At 39.1% G+C, this 21,392-nt stretch overlaps 1 protein-coding gene across 1 annotated transcript in view; it reads right to left on the reverse strand.

Moving 5' to 3' along the window:
• LOC139757342 (ionotropic receptor 21a-like) overlaps window positions 1-21,392 on the reverse strand; it is a 94,344-nt gene that overhangs the window by 42,477 nt on the left and 30,475 nt on the right. Inside the window, exons 4-7 of the mRNA XM_071677766.1 lie at window positions 18,060-18,225; window positions 15,505-15,743; window positions 8,932-9,116; window positions 7,672-7,908 (exon numbers count right to left, since the gene is read on the reverse strand). Coding sequence (XP_071533867.1) covers window positions 7,672-7,908; window positions 8,932-9,116; window positions 15,505-15,743; window positions 18,060-18,225 — 827 coding nt within the window. The remainder of the gene's footprint in view (window positions 1-7,671; window positions 7,909-8,931; window positions 9,117-15,504; window positions 15,744-18,059; window positions 18,226-21,392) is intronic.

Below are 21,392 nucleotides of genomic sequence, written 5' to 3' on the forward strand. Positions count from 1 at the left end.
ACGTCCACACACTCAAATATACATACCCATACATCTCAATGTACACAAATATATACACACACAGACACATACATATATGCACATGCACACAATTCACACTGTCTGCCTTTATTCATTCCCATCGCCACCTCGCCACACATGGAATAACATCCCCCTCCACCCTAATGTGTGCGAGGTCGCGCTAGGAAAGGACAACAAAGGCCCCATTCGTTCACACTTAGTCTCTAGCTGTCAAGCAATAATGCCCGAAACCACAGTTCCCTTTCCACATCCAGGCCCCACACAACTTTCCATGGCTTACCCCACACGCTTCATATGCCCTGATTAAATCCCTTTAAAGCACGTCGACCCCGGTATACCATATCGATCCAATTCACTCTATTCCTTGCCCGCCTTTCACCCTCCTGCATGTTCAGGCATTGATCACTCAAAATCTTTTTCTCTCCATCTTTCCACCTCCAATTTGGTCTCCCACTTCTCCTCGTTCCCTCCACCTCCGACACATATATCCTCTTGGTCAATCTTTCCTCACTCATTCTCACCATGTGCCCAAACCATTTCAAAACACCCTCTTCTGCTTTCTCAACCACGCTCTTTTTATTTCCACACATCTCTCTTACCCTTACATTACTTAATCGATCAAACCACCTCACACCAAATATTGTCCTCAAACATCTCATTTCCAGCACATCCACCCTCCTGCGCACAACTCTATCCATAGCCCACGCCTCACAGCCATAAAACATTGTTGGAACCACTATTCCTTCAAACATACCCATTTTTGCTTTCCGAGATAATGTTCTCGACTTCCACACATTCTTCAAGGCTCCCAGGATTTTCGCCCCCTCCCCCACCCTATGATTCACTTCCGCTTCCATGGTTCCATCCGCTGCCAGATCCACTCCCAGATATCTAAAACACTTTACTTACTGCAGTTTTTCTCTATTCAAACTTAACTCCCAATTGACTTGACCCTCAACCCTACTGTACCTAATAACCTTGTTCTTATTCACATTTACTCTTAACTTTCTTCTTTCACACACTTTACCAAACTAAGTCACCAGCTTCTGCAGTTTCTCACATGAATCAGCCACCAGCGCTTTATCATCAGCGAGCAACAACTGAATCACTTCCCAAGCTCTCTCATCTCTAACAGACTGCATACTTGCCCCTCTTTCCAAAACTCTTGAATTCACCTCCCTACCAACCCCATCCATAAACAAATTAAACAACCATGGAGACATCACACACCCCTGCCGCAAACCTACATTCACTGAGAACCAATCACTTTCCTCTCTTCCTACACGTACACATGCCTTACATCATCGATAAAAACTTTTCACTGCTTCTAACTACTTGCCTCCAACACCATATATTCTTAGTACCTTCCACAGAGCATCTCTATCAACTCTATCATATGCCTTCTCCAGATCCAAAAATGCTACATACAAATCCATTTGCTTTTCTCAGTATTTCTCACATACATTCTTCAAAGCAAACACCTGATCCACACATCCTCTACCACTTCTGAAACCACACTGCTCTTCCCCAATCTGATGCTCTGTACATGCCTTTACCCTCTCAATCAATACCCTCCCATATAATTTACCAGGAATAATCAACAAACCTATACCTTTATAGTTTGAGCACTCACTCTTATTCCCTTTGCCTTTGTACAATGGCACTATGACGCAATCCACCAATCCTCAGGCACCTCACCATGAATCATACATACATTAAATAAACTTACCAACCAGTCAACAATACAATCACCCCCTTTCTTTAATATATTCCGCTGCAATACCATCCAAACCTGCTGCTTTGCCGGTTTTCATCTTCCACAAAGCTTATACTACCTCCCCAGATACATATATATATATATATATATATATATATATATATATATATATATATATATATATATATATATATATATATATATATATATATATATATATATATATATATATATATATATATATATATATATGTATATATATATATCTATATATTCATATATATATATATATATATATATATATATATATATATATATATATATATATATATATATATATATATATATATATATATATATATATATATATATATATATATATATATATATATATATATATATATATATATATATATATATATATATATATATATATATATATATATATATATATATATATATATATATATATATATATATATATATATATATATATATATATATATATATATATATATATATATATATATGTATATATATATATCTATATATTCATATATATATATGTACATATATATATATATATATATATATATATATATATATATATATATATATATATATATATATATATATATATATATATATATATATATATATATATATATATGTACATATATATATATGAATATATAGATCTTTTTTTTTCTTTGTCGCTGTCTCCAGCGTTTGCGAGGTAGCGCAAGGAAACAGACGAAAGAAATGGCCCAACCCACCTCCATACACATGTATATCAATACGTCCACACACGCAAATATACATACCTACACAGCTTTCCATGGTTTACCCCAGACGCTTCACATGCCCTGATTCAATCCACTGACAGCACGTCAACCCCGGTATACCACATCGATCCAATTCACTCTATTCCTTGCCCTCCTTTCACCCTCCTGCATGTTCAGGCCCCGATCACACAAAATCTTTTTCACTCCATCTTTCCACCTCCAATTTGGTCTCCCACTTCTCCTCGTTCCCTCCACCTTTGACACATATATCCTCTTGGTCAATCTTTCCTCACTCATTCTCTCCATGTGCCCAAGCCATTTCAAAACACCCTCTTCTGCTCTCTCAACCACGCTCTTTTTATTTCCACACATCTCTCTCACCCTTACGTTACTTACTCGATCAAACCACCTCACACCACACATTGTCCTCAAACATCTCATTTCCAGCACATCCATCCTCCTGCGCACAACTCTATCCATAGCCCACGCCTCGCAACCATACAACATTGTTGGAATCACTATTCCTTCAAACATACCCATTGTTGCTTTCCGAGATAATGTTCTCGACTTCCACACATTCTTCAAGGCTCCCAGAATTCTCGCCCCCTCCCCCACCCTATGATCCACTTCCGCTTCCATGGTTCCATCCGCTGCCAGATCCACTCCCAGATACGTAAAACGCTTTACTTCCTCCAGCTTTTCTCCATTCAAACTTACCTCCCAATTGACTTGACCCTCAACCCTTCTGTACCTAATAACCTTGCTCTTATTCACATTTACTCTTAACTTTCTTCTTTCACACACTTTACCAAACTCAGTCACCAGTTTCTGCAGTTTCTCACATGAATCAGCCACCAGCGCTGGATCTTCAGCGAACAACAACTGACTCACTTACCAAGCTCTCTCATCCCCAACAGACTTCATACTTGCCCCTCTTTCCAAAACTTTTGCATTCACCTCCCTAACAACCCCATCCATAAACAAATTGAACAACCATGGAGACATCACACACCCCTGCCGCAAAACCTACATTCACTGAGAACCAATCACTTTCCTCTCTTCCTACACGTACACATGCCTTACATCCTCGATAAAAACTTTTCACTGCTTCTAACAACTTGCCTCCCACACCATATATTCTTGATACCTTCCACAGAGCATCTCTATCAACTCTATCATATGCCTTCTCCTGATCCATAAATGGTACATACAAATCCATTTGCTTTTCTAAGTATTTCTCACATACATTCTTCAAAGGAAATACCTGATCCACACATCCTCTACCACTTCTGAAACCACACTGCTCTTCCCCAATCTGATGCTCTAAAATGGGAAACCGAAGAAGGAGCCACGCGAGAAGTGCTCATCCTCCTCGAAGGCTCAGAATGAGGTATCTAAATGTGTGTGGATTCAACCAAGATGAGAAAAAAGGAGATACATGTAGTATGTTTGAGGAAAGGAACATGGATGGGTTGGCTCTGAGTGACACGAAGCTCAAGGGTAAAGGGGAAGAGTGGTTTGGGGATGTCTTGGGAGTAAAGTAAGGGGTTAGTTAAAGGACAAGATCAGGGGAAGGAGTAGAACTACTCGTGAAACAGGAGTGGTGGGAGTCGCCACCCCGCCACACATGAAATGAAAACCCCTTCCCCCCGCATGTGCGCGAGGTAGCGCTGGGAGAGACAACAAAGTCCATATTCGTTCATAATCAGTCTCTAGCTGTCATGTATAATGCACCGGAACCACAGCTCGTTTTCCTCATCCAGGCCCCATAAAACTTTCCATGGTATACCCCAGAAGCTTCACATGCCCTGGGTCTGTCCATTGACAGCAATTCGACCCCGGTATACCACATCGTTCCATTTCACTCTATTCTTCTCGTTCCTTCCACCTCTTACACATATATCCTCGTTGTCAATCTTTCCTCACTCATTCTCTCCATGTGACCAAACCATTTCAAAGCACCCTCTTCTGCTCTTTTAACCATAATCTTTTTATATCCACATATCTCTCTTACCCTTTCATTAATTACTCGATCAAACCACCTAATATCATATATTGTCCTTAAGCAACTCATTTCCAGCACATCCACCCTCCTCCGCACAACTCTATCTATAGCCCTCGCCTCGCAACCATATCACATTGTTGGAACCACGATTCCTTTAAACATACCCAGTTTTTCTTTCCAAGATAACGTTAACGGCTTCCACACATTTTTTTAACTCTCCCCGAACTTTCGATCCTTCCCCCACCCTATGATTCACTTCCGCTTCTATGTTTCCATGCGCTGCCAAATCCACTCCCAGATATCTAAAACAATTCACTTTCTCCATTTTTTCTCCATTCAAACTTATCCCCCAATTGACTTGTCCTTCAACCCTACTGTACCTAATAACCTTGATCTTATTCAAATTTACTTTCAGCTTTCTTTTTTCACACACTTTACCAAACTCAGTCACCAGCTTTTGCAGTTTCTTACCCGAATCAGCCACCAGCGTTGTATCATCAGCGAACAATAACTTACTTATTTCCCAAGCTCTCTCATTCACAACAGACTTGATACTTGCCCCTCTTTCCAAAACTCTTGCATTCACCTCTCTAACAGTCCCATCCCTAAACAAATCAAAGAACCATAGAGACATCACACACCCCTGGTGCAAACCAACATTCACTGAGAACCAATCACCTTCCTCTCTTCCTACACGTACACATGCCTTACATCCTTGATAAAAGCTTTTCACTGCTTCTAAGAATTTATCTCCCACACAGTATATTCTAAATACCTTCTACAAAGCATCTCTATCAACTCTATCATATGCCTTCTCCAGATCCATAAATGCTACATACAAATCCATTTGCTTTTCTAAGTATTTCTCACATACATTTTTCAAAGCAAACACCGGACCCAGACATCCTCTACCACTTCTGAAACCACACTGCTCTTCCCCAATCTGATGCTCTGTATATGCCTTCACCCTCTCAATCAATACCCTCCCATATAATTTCCCATGAATACTCAACAATACCTCTGTAATTTGAGCACTCACTTTTATCCCCTTTGCCTTTGTACAATGGCACTATGCACGCATTCCGCCAGTCATCAGGAACCCCAAGAGTCATACATACATTATATATCCTTACCATCCGGTCAACCATACTGTCTCCCCCCTTTTTAATAGATTTCACTGCAATACCATCCAAACCCGCCGCCTTGCCGGCTTTCCTCTTTCGCAAATCTTTTACTACCTCTTCTCTGTTTACCAAATCATTCTCCCTAACCCTCTCACTTTGTACACCACTTCGACCAAAACACCCTATATCTTCCACTCTATTATCAAACATGTTCAACAAACCTCCAAAATACTCACTTCATCCCCTTCTCACATCATCACTACTTTTTATCACCTCCCCATTAGCCCCCTTCACTGATATTCCTATTTGTTCCCTTGTCTTACGCACTTTATTTAAATCTTTCCAAAACATCGTTTTATTCTCCCTAAAATTTAATGATACTCTCTCACCCCAAGTCTCATTTGCCCTCTTTTTCGCCTCTTGCACCTTTCTGTTGAACTCCTGCCTCTTTATTTTATACATATCCCACTCATTTGTATCCTTTCCCGGCAAAAATCAAGTAAATACCTCTCTCTTCTCTTTCACTTTCTTCTTGAATACAACATTCACTACCCTTCCTAATCACCCCACCTCCCACGCTTCTCATGCCACAAGCATCTTTTGCGCAAGCCATCACTGCTTCCCGAAATACAGCTAATTCCTCCTCCACTCCCCTTACCTCCTTTGTTCTCTCCTTTTTCCATTCTGTACTCAGTTTCTCCTGGTACTTCCTCACAGAAGTCTCTTTCCCAAGCTCACTTACTCTCACCACTCTCTTCATCCCAACATTCTCTCTTCTTTTCTGAAATCCTTTACAAATCTTCACCTTCGCCTCCAGAAGATAATGATCAGACATTCCTCCAATTGCACCTCTCAGAACATTAACATCCAAAAGTCTCTCTTTCGCGCGCCTATCAATTGACACGTTATCCAATAACTCTCTCTGGCCATCTCTCCTACTTACATATGAATTTTTATATATACCTCTCTTTTCAAACTAGTTATTCTAAATCACCAGTCCTTTATCAGCACATAATTCTACAAGCTCTTCACCATTTCCATTTACAACACTGAACGCCCCATGTACACCAATTATTCCTTCAGCTGCCACATTACTCATCTTTGCATTCAAATCACCCATCACTTTAACCTGGTCTCGTGCATCAAAACCACTAACACACTCACTCAGCTGCTCCCAAAACAATTACCTCTCATGATCTTCCTTCCCATGCCCAGGTGCATATGCACCAATCATCACTCATCTCTCTCCATCCATTTTCAGTCTTACCCATATCAATCTAGAATTTAATTTCTTACTCTCTCTCTCTGTATATATATATATATATATATATATATATATATATATATATATATATATATATATATATATATATATATATATATATATATATATATATATTATCCCTGAGGAAAAGCGAGAAAGAATGCTTCCCACGTATTCCCCGCGTGTCGTAAAAGGCGACCGTCTAAAATGGGAGGGAGCGAGGAACTGGAAATCCTTCCCTCTCGTTTTCAATTTTCCAAAAGAGGGAACAGAGAAGGGGGCCAACTGAGGATATTCCCTCTATGGCTCAATCCTCAGTTGTTAACGCTACTTCACTAACGCGGGAAATTGGAAACATGAAAAAAAAATATCTGCTGATAACCATGAGAAAAATTAAACATATGCTCAAGTGCACTTCGTGTAATAATTACAATTGTGATTATGGACAATGTTAATCAATTGTCATAAGTGAAAGATCGTTATGTGGTGGCATAGCATACTTTATAGTCAGTAGAAATCCTCTAGAAGCTGTTAATTCTCACTTAATAAACAATTTAAGCAGTTGATGAAATTGAAAGATTCTTTAATCAAAAGATTTTTATGATCGTCCTCTTCATTACCACATGGACCTACCACAACATATAACCCAATCTCTCTACCAAGACCAATAATGAGTTTATTGGTGATCAACTTTATCCTCATCTTTTGCATATACTGATTCCTCAACTTGATGAATAACTTTTATACAGACTCACCTCCATTTCCTCGTAGAACTTCTTCACCAACGGGTGCGTGTGCTTCGATAAGTAATCGTAAGGTATTCCCTTAAGCATCCACGTCTCCATGCCCCACTTCCAGCTTGCCTGTTGCATCAGGTCCTCCAAGGTATCAATGGGCCGGGACTTTCCCTGGACTGTCAGATGGGAGATCAGTGATGATCGGAACGCTGTAGTGACGATCAGAGAGAATAGCAGCCACCATCCTACCAATACCTGCACACAGATTACGAGTTGTAAGTTAAGCTGTCATCACTTGCCTAGTTTCCGGACGCACAGGATAGATAGCAACCAAGGAGAGGCAGCCTGGTACATAACGCTACTGTCAGAATAACATGTCCCTTAGGAGGTTATCACCTCACTTAGTGAAGTACTATATTGCCACCACCACACAAACACCACCGCACAAACATTATCACACAAACATTATCACACAAACACCACCACACAAACATTATCACACAAACACCGCCACACAAACATTATCACACAAACACCACCACACAAACATTATCACACAAACACCACCACACAAACACCTGCACACAAACACCACTACACAAACACCTGCACACAAACACCACCACACAAACACCACCACACAAACATTATCACACAAACACCGCCACACAAACATTATCACACAAACACCACCACACAAACACCTGCACACAAACACCACTACACAAACACCTGCACACAAACACCACCTCACAAACACCACCATACATAGTAAGCCAAGTCGTCACTAACCCCTGTACATGGATGGCGACAATCACACAGCTAATGACCCAACAAAAATTCACACAAAACTCAATGGCATATAAGATTCTGAATACTCTCTTGCTGCTAACCTTCCGCCTTCTAGTTCAACTTTCTTTCATCAAACACCACACCCTATGCTTAATACCCTTTCATCAAACACCACACCCTATGCTTAATACCCTTTCATCAAACACCACACCCTATGCTTAATACCCTTTCATCAAACACCACACCCTATGCTTAATATCCTTTCTTTATTATCAACGAAGAATATCAAGTCGTAGGATGCATAGGTTCAAGTTCGCAGCATAAAGTAAGACAGAAATATATTAGGATTAGTAGATATGGAGGTTTCAGCCATTATGGCCAGAGAAGTGTTATTATTATCCGAAGAAGATTTCATTCTGATATCACTCACAAACACTAGAATATGGAGGACGAAAGACTAGTTTCGATGCCATGGGTAACACTCACCCTTCCTGAGGTGTTGGTGGAGGGGTCAGAAGGCGGCTTCTCCAAGAGTGCGCCCCAGCCGTACAGGAGGGCGGTGTTGAAACTGACCGCAGGTCCTCCTACCATCCACCACCACGCCTTCTGCAGCAGCCACAGTACCACGCCCCACACCACCACACTCACCACCACCGCCAACCACACCTCTCCTGAATAAGAAAGAAGATAAAACAGAGTTTTCATTGGTTGATTCATATATACAGAATGGAGCCAAAGTGTACATGTGAAACAAGAAGTTACAATATAACACGACATTCTAAAAGATTGTCTGGTTACGCTGATAAAGATATTCAAGAATTCATTCACACTTTTCATATTCATGAGCAGATCCTTGCTCGACAAAAACAAATCAAATCAACGATGCTTTCTACAACGGCAGGTGGTACTACCACTGGGTCGGGACAGGTGGTACTACCACTGGGTCGGGACAGGTGGTACTACCACTAGGGTAGGGTAGGCTGAGCCAGTGCTGCAGCAGTTGTCACGTTACTCTCCCTGGTCCAGGTTTCTCTCCGCCTGACCAACACCAGTGTTGCCAGTATTCATTGTGCAAATCCACAATCTCTCTACATCTTACACATAAAACTTGACATGTTAATCAAGAGGATCTTTATCCTCAACTACCTTCTCCAATCGACCTTGAACCTTCCTTCCAAATTCCAGTCATCTTCGTCGCACACAGATCACATTGACCCTCACTCTAGTACGTGACTCCAGTCCCTGCACTGCATTCCCTCCCCGACACCTCACGTCCAGGTTACAGGACGATGTTCACGTAGGCGGCCTTCCCACTGCCTCTGCTGCACATACACATACCAATGAACAAGTCTCGGTCATGTATGAGAATATTCTCTGTTAACGATCGGAGTATACATAACAATAAGTCATGTATAAGATCATTCTATGTTAGCGATCGGAGTATACATAAGTCATGTATGAGAATATTCTATGTTAGGGATCGCAGTATACATAACAATAAGTCATGTATAAGATTATTCTATGTTAATGATCGGAGTATACATAACAATACGTCATGTATGAGAACATTTTATGTTATTGATCGGAGTATACATAACAATACGTCATGTATGAGAACATTTTATGTTATTGATCGGAGTATACATAACAAATTGTCTGAGTTGAAAATAACTGTATTGGTAGAAAATTGATGTAATTGATGCTTCGGAATCTTGGCTAGATATTAGTAACAGATTTCCTCGCCCACTATGACATTCCTGAGTTCACTATATTGACCAGTAAAGGCAAATAAGTAGGCAGTGGTGTCTTGCTCTTTGTTAGATCTTATGTAAATCCTGGTCTAAAAAATTTCATTACTGCTGATAAAATCATCTTCATGTTTGTGGAAATTAAAGATATGTTTCCAGACAATAACAGTAGGATTAGTTTACAGGAACCTGACACAGACGCCAGAGGTAGACGAAAGACTATGTGATCAGGTAACGGAAACTAGCGATGCAAATTATTCGATCACGGTAGATTTTAACATACCATTACTGAAGTGGTGAGAATCCCTCTCCAGTAGCTCCGAGCCAACCTAGACTCTACCTAGATTGGCTTGATAGTGACATACTATAATAAGTTAATAAACCTATTTGTGACGAGAATATATTAGATTCAAATATGGGATCTTGTTGATAATGTTGAAGTCGGAGGAAAGTTTGGTACCAATGATCACTTTCAACATCACCAGTAATGCTGGTTAACATTACCTGTAATACTGGTTAACATCACCTGTAATGCTGGGTAACTACCCGTAATGCTGGTTAACATTACCTGTAATACGGGTTAACATCACCTGTAATGCTGGTTAACATCACCTGTAATGCTGGTTAACATCACCTGTAATGCTGGTTAACATCACCTGTAATGCTGGTTAACATCACCTGTAATGCTGAGTAACCACCCGTAATGCTGGTTAACATCACCTGTAATATTACGCTGGTTAACATCACCTGTAATGCTGAGTAACATGAGAGTCACGAGGAAGTACTTAATCCTAGACTTGCAAATATTTAAAGATCTTGGCATTGCTCTTTACAGGCAAACTTGTTGTGAATGAAAGCAATACGGACGTAACTTGGGTCAGCTTCAATTAAACGTTTAAAGCAATTGAGGACATATTTATCATTTTTCCAATGAGAGGATAAAATGGTGAAACAATTACATTTGAAGGTGTTTGTTGTCTGAGAAAGTAGCATATAAGAGACTCAGTGAGAGCAATTACCAGCTTGATAGAGCAAATTATGTACGTTTGCGCAAACAAAGTAAGGAAATTGTACATGAAAATGAAGCGTATATTGCTGAAAATAGCAAAAATGAAAAAAGAAATAATAATAGAAAAATCAATAGAGTTTTTGGGTATGTCAGAAGCAATAAAATTATCACGTAATCATTTCATCTACTGATAACTGACAATGGTGATTTGGTTTACGACAAAGAAAACATGGCAAAGATTTTAAATGCTTCTTTCACATGTGTATTTTCAACTGAAGATACGGTTCTTTTCCCGAAGCCAACTCCAACGCTAAATGAAGAATAAAACATTTTGCGACATATCAACATAAAAGTTGAAGATAAAGTATCAACACTAAATGGAAAATAAATGAATAAACAGTAAGCCCAGAGAAGTTTTATCCTAGGATAATGAAAGAGGTGAACATTAAGACAATTAATCGCTTGACTGCTCTCAACAGTGTCACTTGCTACTGGGAAAGTACCAAAAGAATAGAAGTTTGCCAATATAACAACCATTCTCATAAAAAGTAGGAACTCATCATCAGAAATTTCATCAAGTATTCGATAAGACTCCACATCAAAGATTCCTAAGTTAAGTCACATGGTACACATGGGGTTGTACTTCGATGTCCAGGAAAGTGGTTAACTGGTCGTAAATAAAGAGTTGTTATTGACGGTCAAGCTTCAGATTGGTTACATGTAACAGATGAAGTACCATAATGATCACTCTTGGTTACTGGTTCTCTTTCTCATAATGTATCATCTATATTAACAATGGGCTGCGTTGGGAGACATCGAAATCCACGGACGATATTAAATTGAGCAATGTATCTACAACAAATATTGAACGTCTACAGCTTCGAACTGACGGGGCCAGACTAATGGAATGGAATTATTGGTGGCAAATGAATGTTGATACCTAAAAGTACAAAGCTTTCCATGTTCGGTGGTAAAAATGAAAAGGCAAGCCATAATATGAATTCTGTTGAACAGCAGAAATTCAGTGAGGAAAAAGACTTGGGTGTAATAATCTCTGGTGATCTAATGCCAAGTAAACAGTGCGCAGGAAACAACAGTTAAATAGGTGAACAAAATTCTTGGATTTGTAGGATCTATCCTTATTCTTCACAAGTCACTCGGTCGTCCTCATGTTGAATGTTTTGTTCAGTTTTGGTCATCCTACTTGAGGAAAGACAGACTGACTGGAGCGAGTACAGACGAACTACCAAGATGACTTCCGGACTGAGAAACAGATACTGTGAGAGCTGACTAAACGAAGTACACGTATTTAGTCTAGAAAAGTCAGGGTTGAGGGCTGATCATCTGATACAGCCATTCGAAATTACTCATAGTTATGGTTACAAAGTACTTTTTCAACAGGAGTGTTAACATATGGAATGGTTTACCAGTCAGAGTGGTCGAAGATAGTACCATAAATACCTTTGAATATTCAATAAATACTTCGCTTTAAATCCACGACTGACATTAATTGTACCTCCTTAGCCACATATAAAGTTTATGATATTTATCTATTGCTAATATGTACGTATTTCTGCTCTTACCACACTGATCTATGATATGTATGTCTTTACCAGTGCCACAATAAGCCTCGAAAGGACTCATTGGTCTGTTTCTCTTAGAATTCCTTGTATGACCGTATAGCAGAGTTCATCTTTGTTCGGATGGAGTCCTACATTCCTTCTTCTTCGGTAGCTTTTCCCTATCAATAATGGTTCGATCGCTCCTTCTATAATGTTTATTGCATCAGAAACAAAGCGTGTTCGTCCATGAATGTTCTCTTCTGGATCTCATTCAACCGTTTTTATCTGCTTAGATTAACTTCAAAGCTCTTGTTCACAGAAAAAAATGACGCTTTCCTAAAAGAAAGAAATGCTTACCTGACTTATACTGGTAAATCCTTCTGGCTCTTATTTAAAAAGAGTCAAAACGAAAAGTAGAAAAACGAAAAGGTAAGCTACAGTGTGAATTCTGTTACACTACAAGTGATTACTGAGGAAAATGACTGGGTTATAATGATCTCTAGCCTAGCTAGCAGTGCACAGAAGCTGTAAGAAGAGCAAACATGATTCTTGGATTCTTAGGTATGGTTTTTGGATCATTACAATTGATTGTTGCAACTCCATCTTGAATACTGTGCTCAGTTTTGGTCATCCTACTTTAGAAATGGAGAGAGCACAGCGTCCAGCTGCCAAGATGATCCGTGGAATAACAGACAAATCCTATGGAAGCTGTTTAAGATAATTCAACGTCTTTAACCTAAGAAAAGAGGGTTAAGAGATGAGGATCCAATGCAGGTTTCCAAATTATCAATGGCTTTGAGAATCTCGATCTAATAAGCAGCTACTTAGTGCTTGACTCGTTTGATTTCACTCTACTAATTGGTACAAACTCGTGAACAAACGTTTTACCTTGAGTGAAGCGAAACAGTTTTTCTTCAACTGGATTGCTCGCATACTGAATGAGTTACCATTCTAAGTGATTGAAAACTACTTTAGGTACGTATAGAAATAGATTTAATGAATAATTTGTTTCAAGTGTACAATTAACATTATTTGTGCGTCCTTAGTTTGCAAGTTTTTCCCTTTGAATCATCAGTATGCCTTTCTATTTTTGCGTCACTTGTATTAGTTACTGATTCCTGCCACTATCTCAAACAGCCTCAGTAGACTGTTGCTACGTGAGTTCCCTTGTATCATTTCTTAAAACATTTACAACCTTAATTCAGGTTTTCTCCACCGCTCCGACCTGGTATATATCTAACTAACTCTCCTATTGATAAATCCGCTATTATCGATACCTATGCTCATCTAACCGCACCTTGTCTTCCTTTCCCTCGTGTTCTACATGCATGATTTTCTTCATATCTTCCTCATCTTTCGAATTCTTTCTTACGTTCAGGTGTACACGACATCTGGGTGAGTGAACATATACCATCATATATCCCTGATCCACCTCTGATCTTTCCACACTTGTTTCGTCAGTCTAGAAACACAGACTTTCCCTCTTTCCTGAAAGCATTCTTTGCTCCAGCCATCATCCATATTAGCCATCATTCCGATCCATCTGCCTATCGCCTCATCGCTTTCACTTCAAAAATATCATAAGCTTCGTCGTCTCTTGAACATTCAGTAAGGTGTGGCTCATTTCTGAGCTTACAATAATTTTTGTTTTTGTTCTTTACGCTTCTTTCTGTTGATTGTTTCCTCTCCATTCTGTAAATCATGATAGTAGTTGAACCTCCTGCCATACTCACTCTCCTTCCGTTTCTCACCCGATTACTCGTTATGTTTCTCGCACTGAACACATTTCCTCTCTTAATGTGGACTTGAGCAGGATCTCAGAATAGGAGAGCAGTGACCTGGTTAACTGAAACAGTGAAAAAATACAGTTCCTATGTACATCTCTTTCTGTATCTCAATCGTTTCCTGCAGTCACATGTCAAAGGACTGAAACTTAATCATGCTGTAACATTCTTTTGGTCGACATGGCAGTCTCTGTATTTTGGAAATTTTTGATACTGAACAACACACTAAATCAGCATCACACAAAATATAGATACGAGGAAGGTGCTATCATCATTTTCTTGTGAGCACATTCATGTGCGCAAGTATCAAGCATTAATCGCTTATGTAGAGCGGCTCTTCATCAACCTCTCTCTCAACCTGAGAGGAATCAAAACTGTTCTACATCATAATATCTCGTGTTAGCAGTTATTTTTGCATATTGCTGTCCGTCTACCATGATGTTGCCTGTCTTTCCTCTCGCGGGACGCTAATTTTGTTTAATCTCCCAAGGCCTGTGCCCGTAGCACATGACTGCTCGCTGCTTCCTATAGTTTACGAAGACAAGACACACAGGGATTGTTCGTTATGATACCTCCATCCCTCCATACAGCGGAGCTGTAGAATTCCATTTTCTGCTTTGTCTTCTTCACTTCTTATACAATTTCCACCTCAGGAATTCGAATTGATTCTTGCTGTATGATCTTGTTTCATCTGTACTCATTGCCTTACATAAAATATGAACGGAAGCTGAGCATGCTGCTGCTTATGCCAATGTGGTTACAATGATAACAAATAAGATAGCCTCAATTGAACCTGGCACCACAATACATGGCACCAAGATATGCTATATGTACTCACCCAGCGTAATCCTACTTTGTAGAGATATAAACATATGAAGGAAAACATCTTGTAAAGACTCAAATTACGAAGACGGTCATCTCCATTAACAAAGAGTAAGTTTGCGATGGATGATTACCTACAAATGGTCTTATTAGCGACAAGCGTTCGGGCAGTAGTGAAGGCTTGAGGGAGGTGAGGGTAAGAACATCAGCATCATAGGCCTTAGCGTGCTGCATGATCCTGAGGCGCTCCGCCGTGGTAGACGTTATGGTGCAGAAGTCTGCCTCCTCCCGCTGCAGCTGACCCATCATCCCGCTGAACATGCCATTCTGCTCCCTCCCCCATGACCGGTTAGGTTCCTCCCGGATCTCGTAACTAGGGATGATCATGGCGTGGGTTTAGATAAGGATGATCATGGCGTGGGTTTAGATAGGGATAATCATGGCGTGGGTTTAGATAGGGATGATCATGGTTGCGGTTTAGATAGGGATAATCATGGTGTAGGTTTAGATAGGGATGATCATGGCGTGGGTTTAGATAGGGATGATCATGGCGTGGGTTTACATAGGGATAATCATGGCGTGGCTTTAGATAGGGATAATCATGGCGTGGCTTTAGACAGGGATAATCATGGCGTGGGTTTAGATAGGGACAATCATGGCGTGGGTTTAGATAGGTATAATTATGGCGTGGGTTTAGATAGGGATGATCATGGCGTGGCTTTTGATAGGGATAATCATGGCGTGGCTTTAGATAGGGATAATCATGGCGTGGGTTTAGATAGGAATGATCATGGCGTGGGTTTAGATGGGGATAATCATGGCGTGGCTTTAGATAGGGATAATCATGGCGTGGGTTTAGATGATTATGGCGTGGGTTTGGATATTTCTCACTTATGATTAGGACGTCTCAAGGATGATGAAAGGTGATGATAATAACCTGTGGGCACACACACACACACACACACACACACACACACACACACACACACACACACACACACACACACACACACACACACACACACACACACACACACACAAGAAAAAGACAAGTGGGAGAGACGAAGGAGGAATCACCAGAGAAAAGCGTTTGGTGATTTTATGGATATTTGTTAAGAAGTATGAAGAAATATTACCTCAAGCAGAGGAGCTGAGGAAACTGAGGAGTCAATGCAAGGATCATGAAGGGCGTCATGGTGAAGATACTCTACGAAGCAAAGACAAGGGAAAAAGAGCACAGAATTGCCTCAGATGAGGAGATCAGATGGTACATGGGAGTACGCGAGAGGGGCAAGCAACAGGTGATCTGGTGGCCTATAACGAAGTTATCTGTACAAAAGATGAAGGAAATGTATAGTATAGCGGTAGAAACAAGATAGTAAACCAAAAAGAACCTCACCATCCACCCCTCGCTGAGACTCAACTGCCTACAGCATTGTGGTCAGATGGACATTAGGCTGGGTCGTTTTTATACTTTTTCTTGATATTTAGATGGAGGTAGTGAGGACAAGTTGTGCATCTATGAGGAAAAATCTGCAAAAATATGAGTTTTCTGACCTGACATCTTTAGCACTCCCCCACCCCTTTCAATAATTGCATAATAAGCTCTTAAAAACACCCATTTACAGAGAGAATCTGATACTGGAAATATGTTTATCTTCAAGTGTGGTAAAATTAATTTGGTATCAATCACTTATATAAAGTATTTCTCAAATCTAGAAGTAATTGAGCAGCTCCATCAGCCCCTCTAAGGAAATTGAAAATATAGCATTTTTACCAAGAATATCAGCTATTTAAAAGAAAAAATAGCTAAGAATGTAATTGCAATATTTTTCAGCCATAGGTGCTATGATAATGATGTTTTAGATACATATGAATATTGTGATAAGTTTAAGATAGATATTTTAACAAGTTATCTAAACCATGAATGATGAAAGTTATGGATTATTTCAACCATAAGTACAAAGTCTAGTATTTATCCTGGTTGAAGTAGTTGCACGTAAAATGGTCATAGTAAACGTCTCCCAAACAAAGAAAATGATTTCCTCGTAGAAACCAACCAATGATGTGTTCTTTATGCCTCTTGCTGATCTCGTGATAAGTACGTGATAGCTGGGATTTCATTGGACTAACCAGCAGAGGGACAGCTCATCTCTCACTCACATTTGAGTGATCTGTGAAGAATGGCGTCTGATGTTTATATTTTTCAGTGAAATGGCAAGCCGCAGTACCAGGCAACCAACTAAGCTCCTTATATTTGGTCAACCAGAACAACTGAACCAAACTGGTTGACCAACATGATGAAAATATGAAACCTGGAGCAAAATATGTTATAATTATTCTCTACTTCAGATGAACCAGTATCTTCAGGTATTTAGTTACTAACTTCGTTATGGAAATCTGGCAGTCAGTATTAAATACTATTGTATCAAAAAAGCACGATTGAAATATGATGAATATTCATCACACAAAATATAAGAGACTTTTATACCACTATAAAGAAAGAAATGATCCTGCCTCGTATCAAGTGAAGCTCAATGAATTTCAAAACCATGTAAAAGTGTTTTTTGATATTACTGCTTGTAAATAACCAGATTTAGATTCTTGTAATTATTCATTACAACTAACCATCAATACCTTACTAACCATCAATATGTTACATATATCAGAGATATTTCAGAGTTCTCACGTGAAGTTAAGTGTTGGAGCGATCATAGTGAGGAGTCTGGTGTCTAAAGAGTCCTTGAGAAGGACTCTGCTGCCTGGTTCGTCACTCTCCCTCTCGTAGTCTACATAAGGAAAGTAGTGGGAAGTAACGACCCGGAAACGGTGGCCCATAAAATTCTTAAAACCTTCTGTAAACAAAGAAAAAAGAATAACTAAAATGTCAACAGTATTTGTTGAAGACTTTTTATCTCCAACGATTTATTTGCACCATATATGATAGTCCGTGCTGTCCTGCCCGTGCACACCCCTCACCCTCCTGCATGTTCTGGCTACCTACCTCCATCCGTCCGTTCTTCTCATTCCTCCCATCTCCTCTTGCCTCTACCTGTGGCATTCATATCTTCTGCGTTAGGTTTCATCGCTCATCTCTCTCAATGTCCAGCGCACATCAGCACGCCCTTGTTAAGTATTTCAGTCAAACTTTGCTTACTGCCACACCCCACTCTTACTCTGCCATTTGTTCACACGATCGACTCGCCTCACACCGCGTGTTGTCCTCTGCCATTTTCTATCCTCTTCCGTTCCTCTGCATTCAGTGTCCAAGATGCACAACACTACCAGGACTACTTTTCCTTTAAGCAAACCCATTCATTCCGTAACATTCAATAACCTCTCTTTCCACATACTCCCAAATCCACTCCAACCACATGCTTCACCTCAGCTCTCACTGCCATGTCCACTCCCATATACCTAGAGCACTCCACTTCTTCCACTCCACTCCTCTCCATTCAGACGCATTCATAGTTACATATACCTCTGCCACACCTCATTTCCCTAATCTTATTTGCATTAATGTTCAATGTAGAATATTCATAAATGAGTTTGATGTCTATTTGGAAAGGTACGCGAGGAGGGAACTGGGTCACCTCCATATGGGCAGCGTTTATCTATCTTACCAAAACGCACATGTAGACTCACCAAGAAGCCTACCAAAACGGACAGCTCCTACTTCATTCTTGCGCAGTCTGTTGTTCATCAACATGTCAGACTGCCAGAAGTCTATGAGAGCAATTCTCTCTTGAGAGCAAAAGTTCATTACTATCATATAAACTGAATGCCTTTCTAAAGAAGAGGTTCCCCGGGCAGCTCTGGGAGAACTGAAACCATATCATTAATTTTTTCAGGAACGTGGAATAAGCTGGTGATATTTCTCAAAAATCTCCTCTTTTCTGTCCATCAGTCCATCGTTTGCACCAACAGTACAAACAAGTGTATGATCGTTAGTACCAACCAGACAAACAACAAGTGTATGATCGTTAGAAACCAACCTGACAAACAACAAGTGTATGATCGTTAGTACCAACATGACAAACAACAAGTGTATGATCGTTAGTACCAACATGACAAACAACAAGTGTATGATCGTTAGTACCAACATGACAAACAACAAGTGTATGATCGTTAGTACCAACATGACAAACAACAAGTGTATGATCGTTAGTACCAACATGACAAACAACAAGTGTATGATCGTTAGTACCAACAAGACAAACAACAAGTGTATGATCGTTAGCGCCACCACAACCCTCGTCTACAGCGTTGACAACATCATCTACCCTGGTTGGTGCCTGGAAAACAAACGTGTGCGTCGTGAAAGGTTTCTGGCTCAGCATTCCTCTAGCTGTCCTGGGATCAAGGGTCGTTGACGAGTTTACATTGTGATCACTGTCGTCTACATCAACCAAAACCTGAAACCAATTTTTCATAATTATTGACATCAAAGATATACGTGTATGAGGTCTCTCCACCTCGTCCCACTGCCTGGAAGGATCGGCTTTTCCTAGTGAGAGAAAAGGATAATAATAATGATGATGATAATTGTGATTGAAGCGACAAAAAATTACAATAATTCAAACGTATACAACCAGCAAAAGACCACTAAGTCCCATCGAGGCTGTTTGTGAGGGTAAAAAATATCAGAAAATGATAAATTACTGGATAGAAAATAGACAGTCACACGATTATCATTAGAGGAAAACATACAAATTGTCAATGTGACTGAGGAAGCGCAATGATATTAGTCAAGGAGTCTAATGAATTCTTTATCAAGTAAATTCTTAAAAGTATATGCAGTACCGCATTTAACCACTTTAATTGGTTATTGATTCCATATGTTGAGAATCGTGCTGAAGAAAAAGTACTTTGCCTCATTCGAGGTAAAACGTCTGCATACGAGTTTGTATACATTACTACAAGGGAAATCTAATGAATCAAATCTTAAGTAACTTGTTAGATTAAGATTATCTAATCCTTTATTGACATTCATTGTCATTATCAGATCACATCTTAACCTCTTTTCAAAACTCTCGTCGACTTTGTTCCTCAGGTCAGAAATCATGTGCTAGCTTGCGCGACATTAATTCCATTCCTTCTATGTTTTGTTGAACAGTATGACCAAAACTGAGCACACATCAAGATTTTGCTACACCGAAGAATTGGTAACACTAGGATGATTTCCCCAGACTTAGATTCCAATGCATACAAATCCAAGAATCTTGGCTATTTTTACTGCTCCGATGTATTGCTTTCTTGGCTCTAGGTCACCAGAGATTATCATACCCACGTCTTCTATCAAAACATGTACTGCACTCATATGATAAACTTGGCACTTATCTCTATTCATATTGATTTGAGATCTATCAGTTTTTCTGTCAGTTTGAAGCTCCAGTCGCTCAAGCTTTGTCTCAAATATATTTCCTGCTTAGTATGAACTGCGAATTTTGATACCTGACAATGAGACCATTATCAAAATCATTAATGTACATGAAACGACCAAAAGACTCATCTCTCTGTCACTCACGTATTTTACCTAAACGTTCTGAGGCTCAATCCTTCATCAGAGCATTTGCTTTACGTCGTCAACCAATTTCATATCCACTAAATATGATAATGATAATGATAATGATGATAATGATAATAATGGTAATAATAATGATAATAATAATAATGATGATAATAATAATAATGATAATGACAATAATGATGATAACAGTAATGATAATAATAATGATGATAATTATAATAATGATAATAATGATGATAATGATAATAATGATAATGATAATAATAAAGATAATAATATTAATAATGATAATGATGATAATGATAATGATAATAATAATGACAATAAAAATGATGATAAAAAATGATAATGATAACACTCATAATAATAATAGTAATAATATTGATAATGATAATATAATGATAATAATAATAATAATAATAATAATAATAATAATAATAATAATAATAATAATGATAATAATAATAATAATAATAATGATAATGATAATAA

This window comes from Panulirus ornatus, chromosome 25 (assembly GCF_036320965.1).
Source record: "Panulirus ornatus isolate Po-2019 chromosome 25, ASM3632096v1, whole genome shotgun sequence".
Classification (NCBI taxonomy): domain Eukaryota; kingdom Metazoa; phylum Arthropoda; class Malacostraca; order Decapoda; family Palinuridae; genus Panulirus; species Panulirus ornatus.